Source organism: Salvelinus alpinus, chromosome 15, assembly GCF_045679555.1.
Source record: "Salvelinus alpinus chromosome 15, SLU_Salpinus.1, whole genome shotgun sequence".
NCBI lineage: Eukaryota > Metazoa > Chordata > Actinopteri > Salmoniformes > Salmonidae > Salvelinus > Salvelinus alpinus.
Genome location: NC_092100.1, coordinates 13,534,474 through 13,554,161, shown reverse-complemented (window position 1 = coordinate 13,554,161; position 19,688 = coordinate 13,534,474). Strand labels below are relative to the sequence as shown.

Genomic DNA, 19,688 nt, shown 5'->3' with positions numbered 1-19,688 from the left:
TGAACAAGAGAGGTCAAACCAAGGTCTAGTGTTTATTGTTTGAGTGAAATCACAGCAATTCATTCACCTCATGGCGTCTACTCATGTTGAAATACTTGGCCATTGTCCACATCTGTTTTTTTTTTGTTTTTTTTTTAAAGCTAACCGTTTGTCTCTGAGATTAGTCTCTCAAATCAAAATTACAGTCAATGTACATCTTGACTACAGATTTGAAAGGTTGATTACAAACATGATTCAATGAGGTAGGAAATATCCTCCCAGTATTTTAAAACAAGCTGCATCTAAATGCTCAGGCATGAACTAGTCTGCTTTTTTTATCCACAGTTCAGTAGCTAGAGACAAGGCAGAACATGTACAAGCATGTCAGACTCAACTGCAGCATAACAAACCAATTTGCATGTCTCATGTTCATAGGGCTACTAACTGTTTAAATGCCCAGATAAGATCTAACATTTAATACAGAGCGTAGTATTGCACATTTTAAAAAGATTAGGTCTAAATAGCCTGGTCCCAGATATGTTTGTGCTGTATAGCCAAGTAATTGCCATGGTCATTGTCATGCCAAACTGGGACCAGGCTAAGTTCTGGCAGTCTAAGAGTATTTAACTAGACAAGTCAGTTAGGAACAAATTCTTATTTACAAAGTTGACCTACCCTAGCCAAACCCGGACGATGCTGGGCCAATTATGAGCCGCCCTATGGGACTCCCAATCACGTCCGGATGTGGAACATCCTGGATTCAAACCAGGGACTCTAGTGATGCCTCTTGCACTGAGATGCAGTGCCTTAGACTGCTGCGCCACTTGGGAGCCTAACTGCAGCATAACAAACTAATTTGCATACTTCTCATGTTCATAGGGCTACTAACTGTTTTAATGCCCAGATAAGATCTAACATTTAATACAGAGCACAACTGCAATAAGTAAGTAACTTGTAGTGTAGAAAATGTACACTGGAATATCACATCAAAGACAGTAACAGTAGTAACAACAAAAAGTCCTTTGACTAATCCCACATTTGAAAATCCCACATTTTAGAAATGCATAAGTCCTGATTTCCTTGGCAGTTGAAGTCGAGAGGGGGGTATCCCAGAACTATCTCCTAGATCTCCTAAGGAGGAGAGGGGTGGATAGGGTAGGAGGTGCTGGGCCAGCATGAGGAAACCATTCGGTCACAGGTCAGAGGGGGGCAGGACGGCCAGGCTGTCTCTGTTCTCCTCCAGGTACTTGTTGCAGGAGTGGAAGGTGCCGTAGAAGCTTGAGGAAAGGCCTGCAATGTCGTTGGAGATGTAAGGGAGGACTCCTGGCGTGGCTTGGTTGTAGTAGGAGATCTGAGGTAAAACACAGAGACAATGTGGTCCAAAAAAAAAAAAAAAACACATGTTCTATAATATTTGACTGAAAACATGATGTATAATGTAGAAGTACTAAACTCAGCAAAAAAAGAAACGTCCTCTCTGTCAACTGCGTTTATTTTCAGCAAACGTAACATACGTAAATATTTTTATGAACATAACAAGATTCAACAACAGACATAAACTGAACAAGTTCCACAGACGTGACTAACAGAAATTGAATAATGTCTCCCTGAACAAAGGGGGGGGGGTCAAAATCAAAAGTAACAGTCAGTATCTGGTGTGGCCACCAGCTGCATTAGGTACTGCAGTGCATCTCCTCATGGACTGCACCAGATTTGCCAGTTCTTGCTGTGAGATGTTACCCCACTCTTCCACCAAGTCACCTGCAAGTTCCCAGAAATGTTGGGGGGGGAATGGCCCTAGCCCTCACCCTCCGATCAAACATGTCCCAGACATGCTCAATGGGATTGAGATCTGGGCTCTTCGCTGGCCATGGCAGAACACTGACAGTCCTGTCTTGCAGGAAATCATGCACAGAACGAGCAGTATGGCTGGTGGCATTGTCATGCTGGAGGGTCATGTCAGGATGAGCCTGCAGGAAGGGTAACATGAGGGAGGAGGATGTCTTCCCTGTAACGCACAGTGTTGAGATTGCCTGCAATGACAAGCTCTGTCCGACGACGCTGCGACACACCGCCCCAGATCATGACGGACCATCCACCTCCAAATCAATCCCGCTCCAGAGTACAGGCCTCAGTGTAACGCTCATTCCTTCGACGATAAACGCGAAACTGACAATCACCCATGGTGAGACAAAACCGCGACTCGTCAGAGAAGACCACTTTTTGCCAGTCCTGTCTGGTCCAGCGACGGTGGGTTGGTGCCTATAGGCAACGTTGTTGCCGGTGAGGACCTGCCTTACAACAGGCCTACAAGCCCTCAATCCAGCCTCTCTCAGCCTATTGCGGACAGTCTGAGCACTGATGGAGGGATTGTGCGTTTCTGGTATAACTTGGGCAGTTGTTTTTGCCATCATGTACCTGTCCCGCAGGTGTGATGTTCGGATGTACCGATACTGTGCAGGTGTTGTTACACGTGGTCTGCCACTGCGAGGACGATCAGCTGTCCATCCTGTCTCCCTGTAGCGCTGTCTTAGGCGTCTCACAGTACGGACATTGCCATTTATTGCCCTGGCCACATCTGCAGTCCTCATGCGCAGTCCTCATGCCTCCTTGCAGCATGCCTAAGGCAGGTTCACACAGATGAGCAGGGACCCTAGGCATCTTTCTTTTGGTGTTTTTCAGAGTCAGTAGAAAGGCCTCTTGAGTGTCCTAAGCTTTCATAACTGTGGCCTTAATTGCCTACCGTCTGTAAGCTGTTAGTGTCTTAACGACCGTTCCACAGGCGCATGTTCATGAATTGTTTATGGTTCATTGAACAAGCATGGGAAACAGTGTTTAAACCCTTTACAATGAAGATATGTGAAGTTATTCGGATTTTTACGAATTATCTTTGAAAGACAGGGTCCTGAAAAAGGGATGTTTCTTTATTTGCTGAGTTTATCATCTATCTAGATGTAATGTATATCAAAATATCAAATGTCTTTATTCTTGCTATGTAACTACTGTAGAAAAATATAAAAAGTACCATGTATGTAAAATGTGTATGTAACAACAAAAGAAAAATATGTAAAAACTCAATTTATTTTTGTCTTCCCGAAGAGGGTGGGTGGAAAGCTTGCACTTCTTTCCACACTCAACTTACAGGATAAGGTGTATACACTGTGGGATGAAGAAAATCACTGAGCTAACTGGTCCCAGATCGGTTTCTACTGTCTTACCAACTACGGTTGCTGTCATGTTTGACATGACAATGACCATAGAAGTCGGCTTTACAGCACAAACAGATCTGGGACCAGGCAAGCTTTTCGCTTAGCTAGCGAAGAGCCCCATTGGCCCACCTTGGTGACAGCGTTGGACTCCTCCCAGATACTGAAGCCGGCACAGAGCACCTCCCCCCGGGTGTAGTCCTCAGTGGCAGGGTGGGTCGGCAGGGTGACAGAGCGCAGGGCAATCAGGTACGGGTCCCTGAGGTGGACAGAAGAGGTGGATCGCACCATTAGAGCGTGATAAAGATGTGGAATTGGGCAGGTTGATAGATTCAGTACTGTGGGACACAACCAGACCCGGGTAAGTTATGGTGAAGTGAGAACATAAAAATAATGTAGTGCCATTGGAAACTAGGAAGGATTGTTGAGTCATTGGGGAACAATGACCAAGCAAAACATAAAGCATATTGAATAAGTCAGGATGCTGATGGATGACAGACAGGCAGTGTTACCTGGAGTCACAGGGCTTCCTCCTAGAGGCCAGGAGGATGAAGTCCTGGCCCTTCCCCCCCTTACTGACACACGGAGTGGCCACGCGGTAGATAGTGTCATCCTCATCTGCCTGGATGATCACATCACATTTTCTACATAGGACGAAAGGGAAAAGGCACACTGAAATGGAGGTTTCAATCCAAATGTAGATTTCAATCCATGGATATCAAAAGGATTATAGTAACTACTTTGTGAATGGTTGTGACCACTTGTGGCTGTGTTCTGACTAGCTGTGACTGTTGTGACTACATCAGTTGTGAATGTGTTACCCACTGGTAATGCCTGTCCCACTCATGTCTCCTGCGCAGATCTGAGAGCAGATGGAATGCCTGTTCAGCAGGGACAGTGACATGAGTCTCCACCTTAAAACACAGTATCTGGTTCTCCTCCAGCGTGTACAGACTGACCTTGGAACAGATCAGGCAGGAGGGGGGTTAAACCATGAATATAGGATCTTTACAGGTTAAAGCAGAGCCTATTCCTTTACTACCACAGACATATATTATTGACATTTAGTGCTATTTAGTGGAATGTTATATGTAGCTAGCTCCTTTAAGAAAGACGGTTGACTTGTTGCACATTCCTTCCTCCCAGTCCCAACTTAATCAAATCAACGTGTGGGCCGAATTCGGGGGGGTGCAACTATGACTGTGCATTAGAAAGTAATGATTTGATTAGACAGTGGGGAGGAGGAGAGGGGGCACATGCAATCCTTCAACATCATTCTAATGAATAATATCAATGGTGTTCAATCATATTCTTACACTTTTCTACTTACAATACTAACCTTATTTTTCTCAGAGCTTAACATCCAGTTGCTTCGAGCAGCCATTATTTTCAGTGCAGACACATTGTTGTAGCTGAGATACATCTGGGGAAGATAAGGTTTGGATTCAGAATCAGAAGAATGATTGTTGTTTCAAAACAAGCACAGGCCAGTACACAGGGAGGCAGTAGAGAGTTAAATCTGTTACCAAACCCCAAAACACATTTCATCTAGTAGTAGTAGTAGGTTGTGGTCCGTTTGTGTGTTACCTGGTTGCTGATGTCCCAGGGCACAGACAGAGGAACCTCCGTTTGCTTGCAGGAGATTATGTACTTTCTGTAAACAGACAGTGTATAGTGATGTCAAAACAGATGAAAATGTGTTGACTCAATGGTTTGGTTTACACACTAATTCAGGGGTATCACTCAATCAGCCTGATTTAATATGGCCTGGCATGATGTCTTAGCAAAAAAATGATATATTGTATATAATTTATTTTTAGCGGGGGGGCTCATCTACTGGACGGGCAAAATGAGTTTGACACCCCCTGCACTAACTGATAAAAATGGGGAATAGTACTGTGATGATTTTCATCTCACCTATCCAGACGGATCTTCTTCCTAGCAATAGCCTCCTGATAGCGCCTCTTCCCATCCTGACAATTAAATAAACAAGTGAAATGGGCTTTCACAGTTCTGCACCAACATTGGATGAGCAGAGGCATGTATCTCTTAACATTACAAATTCAACAACCATATGGCATTTCTCAATATACATTGACCCCCATAAACACACACACACACTCTCTAGCTCTCACACACACTCCACAGGTCCAACAGCCTGTTCTTCTGAGGTCATCTGCAGAACTCACCACAGGTTCGGGTCGTATCCGGGGTAATGTACGTGGCTTCCTGTCCTTGTCCAGCACCTCAAAGGTCATGAAGGCGCTGTTGATGTGCCGCAACGCACCCGCACCCTGGTAGGCCTCTGCACATACACCCACCTCCATACTGGAACACCCACAAATAGGTTACATAGACTAATATCATACAAACATAAAAGGTTGCCATACCAGTTTCCCATTCATTGTATGTTGCCAGTAAATATCCCTCAAAGCTGAAATTGAGTTCATTCAGTTCATTAGGGCTCACCGCAGCAACAACAAAAAATCTATGTTTTTCAACAGAAACGAAAACAGGCGGTTGTTATTGGACTGTGGTTGAGAAGAAGTGGTTCTCATTTTCTTCAGTTTGGTGCCTAATGAATAAGACTTGTGTTTCACCTGTGTTTGAAGGCATTGTTAACAATGGCCTTTAGCACCAGCCGGTCACCGATGTGAGACGGGCCCCGGAAGTGGAACATGTCTATGGTCCTCAGAGTGGGGTGAGCATTACACAGACGACTAGAAAGTAAGAGTGAGATGAGCGAGAGAGGGAGGGAATGAAGGAAAGAGAGCATATTAGACTAAGAGCATTATCACATTTATTCTCCAGAAGAAAACGTCAACCTGGTTTAGATCATCTACTCATTCTACTAAATACACTGAACAAAAATATAAAATGCATCATGGAACAATTTCAAAGATTTTACTGAGTTACATATAAGGAAATCAGTCAATTGAAACCTATGGATTTCACATGACTGGGCAGGGGTGCAGCCATGGGTGGGAGCCAGGCCCAGCCAATCAGAATGAGTTTTTCCCACAAAGAGCTTTATTACAGACAGAAATATTCCTCAGCAACGCTCCCCCAAAACTTGAGACATCAGTGACATTGTGTTGTGATAAAACTGCACATTTTAAAGTGTTTTATTGTCCCAAGCACAAGGTGCACCTGTGTAATGATCATGCTGTTTAATCAGCTTCTTGATATGCCACACCTGTCAGGTGGATGGATTATTTTGGCAAAGGAGTAATGCTCATTAACTGGGATGTAAACAAATATTTGTGCGCAAAATGTAAAAGAAATAAGCTTTTTGTGCTTATGGAACATTTCTGGGATCTTTTATTTCAGCTCATGAAACATGGGACCAACACTTTACATGTTGTGTTTATATTTTTGTTCAGTGTATATTAAAAGACCAGTGCAGTCAAAATGTGATTTTTCTGTGTTATATATATTTCCACACTATGAGGTTGGAATAATACCGTTCAAATGATGATAATGCCCTTTTAGAGTAAGAGCTTTTGGTCTGCCTGGTGACATCAGCAGGCAGTTAACTAGTTAATAGACAAATAAGAAAGAGAGGTCCAACCCTCTCTGCCCATAACAGCTAGTTTTTACTTTTCCCCTCCCCACTCAGACAGTCCTAGCAAAATTATTGCTTGAGATATTGATATTTTTGTTTATTTTTGACAATTTTAATTGAAAAACAATCACAGTAAGGTACTTGTTACCCAGAAATTACATCTGCATGGGGCCTTTAATATATACTAACTATCTCCATATTCTGTCACAGTAAGAAACCTCCTTATCTCTATGAGAAGGACAGGCTACAGACCAGACACTCACCATGCTGCGATGGTGGCAACGTTCTCCATCCAGGCCATGATCTGACCCCCGAAGGTGCTGACCTGGTGGTTGGCATGGGGAGGCAGCACCAACTCCACGCTCTCCACCCGTGTTCGCTCTGCTGACACCGCACCCTGGTATTCCTGACACTCTCCTGTTGGCACGCACACAGACACACACTAGACTGTAATGCTGCTGTTCACCAGGCTGGGCACGGGTGTGACTGCCACTGATATCATTTCATATTAGAGATAAGTGGGACTTGGACATCTGCGGTATCCTGTGACATGTAAAGGTTATAAATAGTGCCTTATCAGCTATAACTAGGACCTTATAAGCTATAACTACATTTACGTCAACTTTTCGATTACTGGCCCAACACGCTTAACCCCCTGCCGCCCTGAGGACTTACAGTGCATTCGGAAAATATTTAGACCCCTTGACTTTTTCCATATTTTGTTATGTTACAGCCTTATTCTAATATAGATTAAATCGTTTTTCCCCTCATCAATCTACAAACAATACCCCATAATGACGAAGCAAAAGCAAAAACAATTAGAAAATGTTGCAAAAAAGATATAAAAAAACTGAAATACCACATTAACATAAATATTCAGACCCTTTACTCAGTACTTTGTTGAAACACATTTGGCAGCAATTACAACTTCTAGTCATCTTGGGTATAACGCTACAAGCTTGGCACACCTGTATTTGGGGAGTTCCTCCCATTCTTCTCTGCAGATCCTCTCAAGCTCTGTCAGGTTAGATGGGGAGCATCGCTGCACAGCTATTTTCAGGTCTCTCCAGAGATGTTCGATCAGGTTCAAGTCAGGGCTCTGGCTGGGCCACTCAAGGTCATTCAGAGACTTGTCCCGAAGCCACTCCTGTGTTGTCTTGGCTGTGTGCTTAGGGTCGTTGTCCTGTTAGAAGGTGAACCTTCGCCCCAGTCGGAGGTCCTGAGTGCTCTGGAGCAGGTTTTCATCAAGGATCTCTGTACTTTTCTCTGTTCATTTTCCCCCTCGATCCTGACTAGTCTCCCAGTCTCTGCCGCTGAAAAACATCCCCACAGCATGATGCTGCCACCACCATGCTTCACCATAGGGATGGTGCCAGGTTTATTCCAGACGTGATGCTTGGCATTCAGGCCAAAGAGTTCAATCTTTAGGTGCCTTTTGGCAAACTCCAAGCGAGCTGTCATGTGCCTTTTACTGAATAGTGGCTTCCGTCTGGCAACTCTACCATAAAGACCTGATTGGTGGAGTCATGCAGAGATGGTTGTCCTTCTGGAAGGTTCTCCCATCTCCACATAGTAACTCTGTCAAAGTGACCATTGGGTTCTTGGTCACCTCTCTGACCAAGGCCAATTCTCCCCCGATTGCTCAGTTTGGCCGGGCAGCCAGTTCTAGGAAGAGTCTTAGTGGTTCCAAACTTCTTCCATTTAAGAACGATGGAGGCTACTGTGTTCTTGGGGACCTTCAATGCTGCAGAAATGTTTTGGTACCCTTCCCCAGATCTGTGCCTCGACACAATCCTGTCTCGGAGCTCTACGGACAATTCCTTCAACCTCATGGCTTGGTTTTTACTCCGACATGCACTGTCAACTGTGGGACCTTATATAGACTGGTGTGTGCTTTTCTAAATCATGTCCAATCAAATAAATTTACCACAGGTGGACTCCAATTGAGTTGTATAAACATCAAGGATGATCAATGGAAACAGGATGCACGTGAACTCAATTTTGATTGTCATAGCAAAGGGTTTGAATACTTACCTAAATAAGGTATTTCTATTTTGAATAGATTTGCAAAAATGTCTAAAAAACATTTTCGCTTTGTCATTTTGGGTATTGTGTGTAGATTGATGAGGAACAAAATGAATGTCATCCATTTTAGAATAAGGCTGTAACGTAATAAAATGTGGAAAAAGGGAAGGGGTCTGAATACTTCCTGAATGCACTGTATGTGGGCCTTGTAAGCTCCAACTAGGGCCTTAAAGGAAGCCTTATCATAGAAACAGAATGAATAAAAAGGGTGTCTCCATTCAAGTCAATGATGGCATAATAGGTGGACTGGCATCCAATTGGAGTGTACCCATGCCAGGAAGTAAAACCAGGAAGTGTACCCTCCAATCTGTGCTTTGATTTGTTGAGTCAACTCAACTGACATTACAAAATATACATTCCATTGCATGAGCCACATCAGTTAGCATCATTTTAATGAACATTTACATTACTATGGCAATCCACCATCAGTTGATAGAATATTCCAAAATACCATGGAAATTATTGAATCACAATACCAGGCAACCATTGCGAGTGCACCCACGAGTTTACCAGTCAATAGTCAGGGTCAGAGCTTCAAAGGCCGTTCTATTCATTCTATTTCTATGGTCCTTATAAACTGTAACTAGGGCCTTGTAGGGTCCTTATACCACGTGTTCAACTCATTCCACAGAGGGCGGAGTGTCTGCTGGTTTTCGCTTCACCCTTGTACTTGATTGATAAATTAAGGTCACTAAATAGTAAGGAACTCCCCATACCTGGTTGTCTAGATCTTAATTTAAAGGAAAAAACTAAAACCTGCAGACACTCGGCCCTCTATGGAAAGAGTCTGCCACCCCTGCCATATAAACTATAGCTAAGGCCTTAATAAAGAGGCATCATAAGCTGTAACTACAGGATTCCCTGGTCAGGTCACATGGTCAGGAAAGACTCAATGCCATAGTTCCAAAGTCTTGACAGTATACTACCTAGTTGAGCTGTGTGTTGAGCTGTGTGTTGAGCTGTGTGTTGAGCTGTGTGTTGAGCTGTGTGTTGAGCTGTGTGTTGACAGTATACTACCTAGTTGAGCTGTGTGTTGAGCTGTGCGTTGACAGTATACTACCTAGCTGAGCGGTGTGTTGACAGTACAATACCTAGTTGAGCTGTGTGTTGACAGTGTCCTACATAGCTGAGCTGTGTGTTGACAGTATAATACCTAGTTGAGCTGTGTGTTGACAGTGTCCTACATAGCTGAGCTGTGTGTTGACAGTATAAAACCTAGTTGAGCTGTGTGTTGACAGTATAATACCTTGGTGAGCTGTGTGTTGACAGTATACTACCTAGCTGAGCTGTGTGTTGACAGTTACCTAGTTGAGATGTGTTTGTGTGTTGACAGTATACTACCTAGTTGAGCTGTTTGTTTACAGTGTAATACCTAGCTGAGCTGTGTGTTGAGCTGTATGTTGACAGTATAATACCTAGTTGAGCTGTGTGTTGACAGAATAATACCTAGCTGAGCTGTGTGTTGACAGTTACCTAGTTGAGATGTGTTTGTGTGTTGACAGTATACTACCTAGTTGAGCTGTGTGTTGAGCTGTATGTTGACAGTATAATACCTAGTTGAGCTGTGTGTTGACAGAATAATACCTAGCTGAGCTGTGTGTTGACAGTTACCTAGTTGAGATGTGTTTGTGTGTTGACAGTATAATACCTAGTTGAGCTGTGTGTTGACAGTATACTACCTAGCTGAGCTGTGTGTTGACAGTTACCTAGTTGAGATGTGTTTGTGTGTTGACAGTATACTACCTAGTTGAGCTGTGTGCGGACAGTATACTACCTAGTTGAGCTGTTTGTTTACAGTGTAATACCTAGCTGAGCTGTGTGTTGAGCTGTATGTTGACAGAATAATACCTAGTTGAGCTGTGTGTTGACAGAATAATACCTAGCTGAGCTGTGTGTTGACAGTATACTACCTAGCTGAGCTGTGTGTTGACAGTAGAATACCTAGCTGAGCTGTGTGTTGACAGTAGAATACCTAGCTGAGCTGTGTTTTGAGCTATGTGTTGACAGTAGAATTCCTAGTTGAGCTTTGTGTTGAGCTGTGTGTTGACAGTATACTACCTAGCTGAGCTGTGTGTTGACAGTATAATACCTAGCTGAGCTGTGTGTTGACAGTATACTACCTAGCTGAGCTGTGTGTTGAGCTGTGTGCTGAGCTGTGTGTTGACAGTTCAATACCTAGTTGAGCTGTGTGTTGACAGTATACTACCTAGCTGAGCTGTGTGTTGAGCTGTGTGTTGACAGTATAATACCTAGTTGAGCTGTGTGTTGACAGTATAATACCTAGCTGAGCTGTGTGTTGACAGTATACTACCTAGTTGAGCCGTGTGTTGACAGTATACTACCTAGCTGAACTGTGTGTTGACAGTAGAATACCTAGCTGAGCTGTGTGCTGAGCTGTGTGCTGAGCTGTGTGTTGACAGTAGAATACCTAGCTGAGCTGTGTGCTGAGCTGTGTTCTGAGGTGTGTGTTGACAGTATACTACCTAGTTGAGCCGTGTGTTGACAGTATAATACCTTGTTGAGCTGTGTGTTGACAGTATACTACCTAGCTGAGCTGTGTGCGGACAGTATACTAACTAGTTGAGCTGTTTGTTTACAGTGTAATACCTAGCTGAGCTGTGTGTTGAGCTGTATGTTGACAGTATAATACCTAGTTGAGCTGTGTGTTGACAGAATAATACCTAGCTGAGCTGTGTGTTGACAGTATACTACCTAGCTGAGCTGTGTGTTGACAGTACAATACCTAGCTGAGCTGTGTGTTGACAGTATAATACCTAGCTGAGCTGTGTGTTGACAGTATACTACCTAGTTGAGCCGTGTGTTGACAGTATACTACCTAGCTGAGCTGTGTGTTGACAGTATAATACCTAGCTGAGCTGTGTGTTGAGCTGTGTGCTGAGCTGTGTGTTGACAGTATAATACCTAGTTGAGCTGTGTGTTGACAGTATAATACCTAGCTGAGCTGTGTGCTGAGCTGTGTGTTGACAGTATAATTCCTAGTTGAGCCGTGTGTTGACAGTATAATACCTAGCTGAGCTGTGTGTTGAGCTGTGTGTTGACAGTATAATACCTAGTTGAGCTGTGTGTTGACAGTATACTACCTAGCTGAGCTGTGTGTTGACAGTATACTACCTAGTTGAGCTGTGTGTTGACAGTATACTACCTAGTTGAGCTGTGTGTTGACAGTATACTACCTAGCTGAGCTGTGTGTTGACAGTATACTACCTAGCTGAGCTGTGTGTTGACAGTATACTACCTAGCTGAGCTGTGTGTTGACAGTATAATACCTAGCTGAGCTGTGTGTTGACAGTATACTACCTAGCTGAGCTGTGTGTTGACAGTTTAATACCTAGTTGAGCTGTGTGTTGACAGTATAATACCTAGTTGAGCTGTGTGTTGGCAGTATAATACCTAGTTGAGCTGTGTTGCTGCTCAGTAGGTCTGTGATGATCTCAGCATGAGTCAGTCTCATCCTCCTCCTCTCTGCAGCGATGCTGTACTCCATCTGCTCGGTCTGCGTCCGTGGAATCACCTGCTTCAGCTGCACCTGCGTGCGCGCACACACACACACACACCCCAACACTGTGTGTGTGTCCTCCTATTGAAGCATGACATATTGATGTGGTTGATACGTCCAACACTGTCAAACCAAGATGGGTGCCCCCTCGCTCTTCAGCCCTCACCTTCCCCTCCTCGGTGCGTCGCGCCACAAAGGTGGCAAAGGCATTGCACACGTTCCACTGGCAGCTACTGAACAGGTCCTCACAGTTTACCGTGATGCCCACCTGCGGATAGTGCCCACATGGCATCATATCATGACACCAGGCAGAGTGCCAGACATATTGTTACATACATATATTAGTAAGGTCGCGTCCCAAATGGTGCCCTCTATTCCCTAATTGTACATTTTTATCATTGAACGCAGAGCATAGGTTACCATTTGGTGAATGAAAACGGGACTAGATTCTACAGTAAAGAACACAGGTTGTAAACAGGGATCCTCTAAAATGGAACAGCATTGTGTATCATTTCTCTCCCCGACATACATTATTAATGATTTCAAAACAACAATTCAATAGATTCAATATTTACTACACAAAGATCAAAGATGGTGTCCCCACAAACCTCCATGCTGGATGTGAAGGCTCTGTTCACTTTTGCCTTGATGTTAACAACCTGTCCGACTCTGCGTAAAAAATAAACAAACAAACATACATTTCTATGATCAACATTGGACAGTGGTTACAGTGTGAACAGAAGAACACCAGCCCCTCCTTTCTGTGGCTAAGCTAAAAGCTATAAGTCACTGTAAATATACTGAAAAGGTATGTTTCAGGAAGTGAAATACTTACCCTATAGTGTGCTCAAAGTGGATGTCGTCAACAGAGGCAGTAATACAGGGAGACCCAGCGTGTCTTTCAGCTGTGACAACATAGAGGTCCACAAACATCACATGTACAGTACATACGTGCCTTCTCAGCTGACAGGACTCCATAGCTGTTGATCTCATGCTACGTCTCGGAGGGCTGCAGTCAGTGTCCCAAATTGGGAGCCCCAGGTTGGGACTTGAGAGGGACCACTTTTTCTTTAGAGGTCATACTATGAGGTTAAGGTCATAGCTCACCAGACAGGCAGGCTGTGGAGTCCATCCACTTGAGCAGCTGTCCTACGCTGAGCTCTCCACAGTGGTTGGCGTGGCAGGGCATCACGATTTGGCTCATCTTGACCTCTGTGGGGTTCCTGTACACCTCGCCACTCTCCAGGATGAAGAGGGGATCCTCCATGGGGTCTCCGTCGCCCTTCTCACACGACATGACTCTGGACTGTACAGCGGGACACGGGAAAAGTAGAAGCTAAAGTTTATTACAGTACTTGAAAGGGATAGGCTCAATCTAGTGTGTCATGCATGGTGTTATAACAATTTATAGTGTTATAAGTGTTAATTTATTGTACACCGTTTCACTTCTTAAAAAAGGTGCTGCTGCTAGGTTGGTTTTAGAATACAAACGATAAAGAATATTGTAGTTATTCAAGCTCTTTGAATAAATGATTATATTAGTTCATTATGCCAAGGTCTTAGAGGCACCCTATTTATACATTCGAGGAAATCTTAATCTAGTTACAAGGAAAAATAATTCAGAACAAAACAGATTATTTCAGTCTGAGCTAAGCCTCTCAGAAGGACTATAGGTGAACAAGAGGCAATTCCCACCCTAACTGCTTTGCTTATACAATGGGTCTCATGGAAATACCAAAATAACTTATACAAAGGAGTAATCACGTCTCAATTAAACATGTTGTTCCTCTTTTTTTTGCAATGTTCTCCTGTTTTTGTGCCTTCAAATAATACTTCGCTCAAGCAGCACACTCATTTTGGACCAGAGCAACTGCCCCAACAAAATAGTTATTGTGCTTCACAAAACAAGGTGCTTTACTTGGGAAAAATCTGCAGCTCAGTTTGTCATCAGACAGATTGCTTAAAAACATGTTTTTCCCTCGATGAACACTATGTAATGCTGTATAATAATACCCTGAGTGAATTGGATAGGAAACTCGAAAGACTCCCCTGACTGTAGACTACACATCTGGTTGAAACGAAATCAACTTCAAAAGAATAGACTACAGTGTATTCTTCTATCACGGCTAAAATAGAATGTTGCAGTCTATTTGTATTATCAACTGTCTGTTCAAATAAATGGTCACCTGTCTCGTGCTCGCCGGACATGCGACTTCGTGGAGCAGTAGCAGTGACGTCCAATACACTGGTCTACTGTACAAACGGGATTCGTCCAGTTATTCGGTTTTTATCTCACACTCATGAGACTACTAGGCTATACGCGTGGTGGAATGAGTCACTCACTGATGGAATAGATTGACAGAGTAAAACGTGACAGAGTAAAAACAATGACTAGGCAATCGCTCTTTAAACCTTTTACATAATTTCCCAAGACAATAAAATAGACTTACCCAAAGGGAACTTTTCTGCAGACGGTCAGGTCACATTTGCATGAATGAATAAGCAAAACAAAACTTTTCAGTCTCGTGTAAAAAAATCTGCACACCACCCACTCTCTGCCAATTCCTTCATTCTTCGGACTCAACTGTGTGGCATGCATGCAATGATGTATAAAAACATTGGAATACTGATTCCACCGCGCAGCCATCTTGGTTCTCCTCCTGCGTTCTCAAAAAGATTTTGGAAGCTATAGAAATGCATTTATTAACGTCAAGTTTCGTTTTTGACACGTATATTATATTACAGACACCTTAATGCATACTTTTAAATATATTATGTGAGCTAAACATACAAATAAATAAAAAATCAGAGTACTGTTACTGTCCCCACTACAAAAAAAAACAACCAATAAATACATGTGATTTTGTCATTGAAACATTTAATTGAAATACTGTAGAAATCCATGAATTCCTATGACTGCTCTAATGGAGAGTGCCAATATGGCCGACCGGCGGATTCCGAGACTCTCAATGGCCAATACATAGAGTCAGCAATCAAGGGTTTAAATACATCACTGGTGGCATGACGCCGCTAAACAGAGCAGACACACCTCCTGTTGCTGGAGGTGGGGGACCAATTTAAATGACACTTTAAGGTGGAACTTTACTGTGGAAATGGCCCATTAATAGTTTTAAATATTTAAAGCGGAGATCTACATGAAAGAGCGCCACTGGTCGCCCCAGGGGTATTTGTTATTGTTTTTAAAACTGGGGAGAGGAACATCATGCAGTATTGTAAAAACGTTTATAGTAGGCTAAATACTCTGCTGTTCTATTGGGCTTGCAATGATGTGCAAGCCCAATAATTGGTTAATTTCTCATTAGATTAATGTAAATATTCACTTTAGAATTATGAATCATTTTGAAAGATCCATTTGAGATATAACAACAAAGATGTTAATGACCTCCCAAGTGGCGCAGTGGTCTAGAACAGTAGGTGTCACTGGTTCGAATCCAGGCTGCATCACATCTGGCTGTGATTGGGAGTCCCATAGGGCAGTGCACAATTGGTCCAAACCTGTCGCCATTGTAAATAAGAATTTGTTCTTAACTGACTTGCCTGGTTAAATAAAACTCTTTGTTATATCAGATCTTTTAAAAATGATTCATTTTTATAAAGTGAATATTTACATTCATCTAATGAGAAATAAACCAAATCACTTGCATTGATTGTGAAAATAAAGTACACTACACGACCCAGTGCACCTGCAGATACTACCTGTGCCATAGGTCAGACCTCTGTCCAAGGGAGGTAACACTATTCCTCCTCTCTCATAAAGTGTTCCACATACACAACTTAATGTAAACAGGGAAGTCTTAGCGATTACCCCACTTCTATCACCAATGTAGTGATTGAGAGTGAACAACCCAAATGAGGCTTAATCCAGATCCAATGACCATGTACTGCATGAGCTGTGCCATAAAGGTTCAGATCTATTGACAGATGGCATAACGTTTGGGAACCACTGCAGACTATGAGTTATCTTTCAGGGGACCTTGTGGTATAGGCCTGTACATGGATGTAACTTTAGTTTTAGAAGTGATAAAACTTGGGGGGGACAGAAATTCAATTTCAGAATGTGGGGGGGACATAGTTTATTTATCATTAGGTGAATGTAATGTCCCCCCCACATTCTGAAATTGAATTTCTGTCCCCCCCAAGTTTTATCAGTGGAATATGATACAAAAGTGTGCTTTAGAACCATGCCTACGTTTCCGAGCGGTCAGGTAGGCTGTTTGGAGTGTTATCTGACTGGATAAAAAATACAAATAAATACAAATAAATGTTCCCCCCACTTCTAAAACTAAAGTTACATCCCTGGACAGGCCTATACCACATGGGCCCCTGAAAGATAACTCAGTCTGCAGTGGTTCCCAAACTTTTTATAGTCCTGTACCCATTCAAACATTCAACCTCCAGCTGCGTACCCCCTCTAGCACCAGGGTCAGCGCACTCTCAAATGTTGTTTTTTGCCATCAATGTAAGCCTGCCACACACTATACCATACATTTATTAAACATAAGAATGAGTGCGAGTTTGTCACAACACGGCTTGTGGGAAGTGACAAAGAGCTCTTATAGGACCAGGGCACAAATAATAATTATCAATAATTTTGCTCTTTATTTAGCCATCTTACATATAATACCTTATTTGTTCATCAAAAATTGTGAATAACTCACCACATGTTAATGAGAAGGGTATGCTTGAAAGGATGCACATAACTCTGCAATGTGCACAAAAAAACATACAATGATGGAAAGACCTGTGTGTTGTCCTTGTTATTGCAGACAGAAAAGAGCTCCAACTTCTTAACCATAGCCTCAATTTTGTCACGCACATTGAATATAGTTGCAGTGAGTCCCTGTAATCCTAGATTCAGATCATTCAGGAGAGAAAAAACACCCAGATAGGCCAGTCGTGTGAGAAACGTCATCATCATGCAAGCGGTCAGACAAGTGAAAATCATGGTCAGTAAAGAAAACTTTAAGCTTGTCTCTCAATTCAAAAAAACATGTCAATACTTTCCCCCTTGATAACCAGCGTATGTTGTAAAAGCGTTACATGGTCGCTGCCCTTATCAATGCAGAACGCAGAAAATACTTGAGTGTTCAGGGGCCTTGCTTTAACAAAGTTAACCATTTTCACTGTAGTGTCCAAAACATCTTTCAAGCTGTCAGGCATTCTCTTGGCAGCAAGAGCCTCTCGGTGGATGCTGCAGTGTACCCAAATGTCATCGGGAGCAACTGCTTGCACGCGCGTTACCACTCCACTATGTCTCCCTGTCATGGCTTTTGCACCATCAGTACAGATACCGACACATCTTGACCACCAAAGTCCATTTGATGTCACAAAGCTGTCCAGTACTTTAAAAAATACCCTCTCATGTCCTGGTTTCCAGTGGTTTGCAGAAGAGGATGTCTTCCTTAATTGACCCCCCATAAACGTAACAGACCTATACCAGGAGCTGTGCCAGGCCCGACCCGTCTGTTGACTCATCCAGCTGTAACGCATAGAATTCACTGGTTTGTATGCGAAGCAGTAATTGTTTCAAAACATCTCCTGCCATGTCACTGATGCGTCGTGAAACAGTGTTGTTTGATGAAGGCATTGTCTGTATAGTTTTTTTCGGCCTTGTCCCAGCCATATCCGCGGCAGCAGGAAGAATTAAGTCCTCCACAAGAGTATGGGGCTTGCATGTCCTAGCCACTCGGTAGCTCACCATATAAGATGCTTCTAGCCCCTTCTTATTAATGGTATCTGTTGCTTTTATACGTGTCTTACTACTCAAAAGTCATCTTTATTCTCGCTCAAAATGCTCCTGTGGATTATTTTCCAAATTGTCATGTTTCGTTTCTAAATGTCTGCGCAAGAGTGGAGGTTTCCCACGAGAGAGTAACAGTTTATGTGATTGGATTTTGGGCAGTGAAACGAGGCTACTCAGGCAAGAAACTCACCCAAATGTATAGTCCCGTTGGAAAATATAAATGTACTGTTTGAAAATGTGAAGAATTATTTTTTGTTATAAAAAAAATCTATGTGAATCACATTTTTATTTGGCATAACCCGTACCCAAGTTTGTCTATAGTGAATTTAAGGTTACAGGTTGAGAGCCAAGATATTGTTTTTTACATAATATCTACAGAACGAGTGCCAGCTCTCACAACTTACCCCATTAAATTCCCAGTGAGTTATGAACGCAGCATTATAGCCTCCTCTGCTGACGGTTTCAAGATCCCCATCAACTAACGGTGACTGGCACCTCGGCTATCGCTGAGTTGAAATGCATTGTCATATCTGGAGGCCTATTTGGTTTACATAAATTCCCCAGTCGATCAGGGATAAGATGTGTGTTGTCAATGAGAACACTAGGTTAAACAACTACAAAAATAATACTTTCAGGTAACTAGTTTGAGTCTAATCGGATTTATACAAAATGAGAAGACAATTTTTAAACGATTGTGGAGAAATGATCAACTGTATGGTGTGAGGCTACAGTAGGCTAGCCTTTAATTTGCAAAGTACCAAAAATAGAAGGCTAATGACAATACAAATGGTAGCAATGTGATAACAGGACATTCTAATTGCACGTTTTAGGATACAATACTAACTTTCAGCCAGATGCGTGAGAGCGTGTAGCTTGTTTACCTACGGGTGCTTCGTTACAGTCAACAGCTTTTAAGAACACGTGAACCTATTCCACATCGACAACCAATAAGGTGTCTCTTTTTACTTGCAGTTTTCTTAAAGAGGAAGATGCTGCTACTTCAGTTCAGATCTAATACTCGTAAATAGTAAATTATAAAATATTAGACTAGATGGAAACAGGTGGTAGCCTAGACCTATTATTATTTGACCCTGCTGGTCATCTATGAACATTTGAACATCTTGGCCATGTTCTGTTATAATCTCCACCCGGAACAGCCATAAGAGGACTGGCCACCCCTCATAGCCTGGTTCCTCTCTAGGTTTCTTCCTAGGTTCTGGCCTTTCTAGGGAGTTTTTTCTAGCCACCGTGCTTCTACACCTGCATTGCCTGCTGTTTGGGGTTTTAGGCTGGTTTTCTGTACAGCACTTTGTGACATCAGCTGATATAAGAAGGGCTTTATGAATACATTTGATTGATAAAAAAAACAAATAACCTACTAAAGGGGGAAAAAAAACTTTGCATTTCACAATAGTCTATGACTGACATTTCAACCACAGAAATTATATATAATATGGGTTAACATTAGCAGAACCAGTTCGCCTAAAATGAAAATACACTAAACATGTTTTGTTTTGCTCACGTCCAATGGAAAAGGTATAATTTAGGCTCCAATAATCACTTACAATTGAA

General features: G+C 42.6%; 1 protein-coding gene across 4 annotated transcripts; it reads right to left on the bottom strand.

Annotated features, from left to right (window-relative positions):
* Window positions 1-19: 19 nt before the first annotated feature.
* On the bottom strand, window positions 20-15,054 carry acot11b (acyl-CoA thioesterase 11b). 4 transcript variants are annotated; one of them, XM_071342558.1, is made up of 17 exons: window positions 14,803-15,054; window positions 14,539-14,605; window positions 13,460-13,658; window positions 13,188-13,257; window positions 12,961-13,021; window positions 12,519-12,620; window positions 12,247-12,376; window positions 7,014-7,167; window positions 5,786-5,905; window positions 5,375-5,513; window positions 5,103-5,158; window positions 4,773-4,839; window positions 4,525-4,608; window positions 4,011-4,144; window positions 3,698-3,829; window positions 3,318-3,444; window positions 20-1,330 (listed from the first exon to the last, which is right to left on the bottom strand). In XM_071342558.1, exons 1-17 carry the CDS (start codon window positions 14,997-14,999, stop codon window positions 1,172-1,174), a joined length of 1,998 nt encoding a protein of 665 aa, XP_071198659.1. In that variant the 5' UTR covers window positions 15,000-15,054; the 3' UTR covers window positions 20-1,171. The 4 variants fall into 4 exon arrangements, with proteins under 4 accessions (XP_071198659.1, XP_071198658.1, XP_071198657.1 ...); XM_071342557.1 differs by having other exon boundaries at window positions 12,247-12,382; window positions 14,539-14,602; window positions 14,803-15,047; XM_071342556.1 differs by having other exon boundaries at window positions 12,247-12,382; window positions 14,803-15,046.
* Between the last annotated feature and the right edge of the window lie 4,634 nt (window positions 15,055-19,688).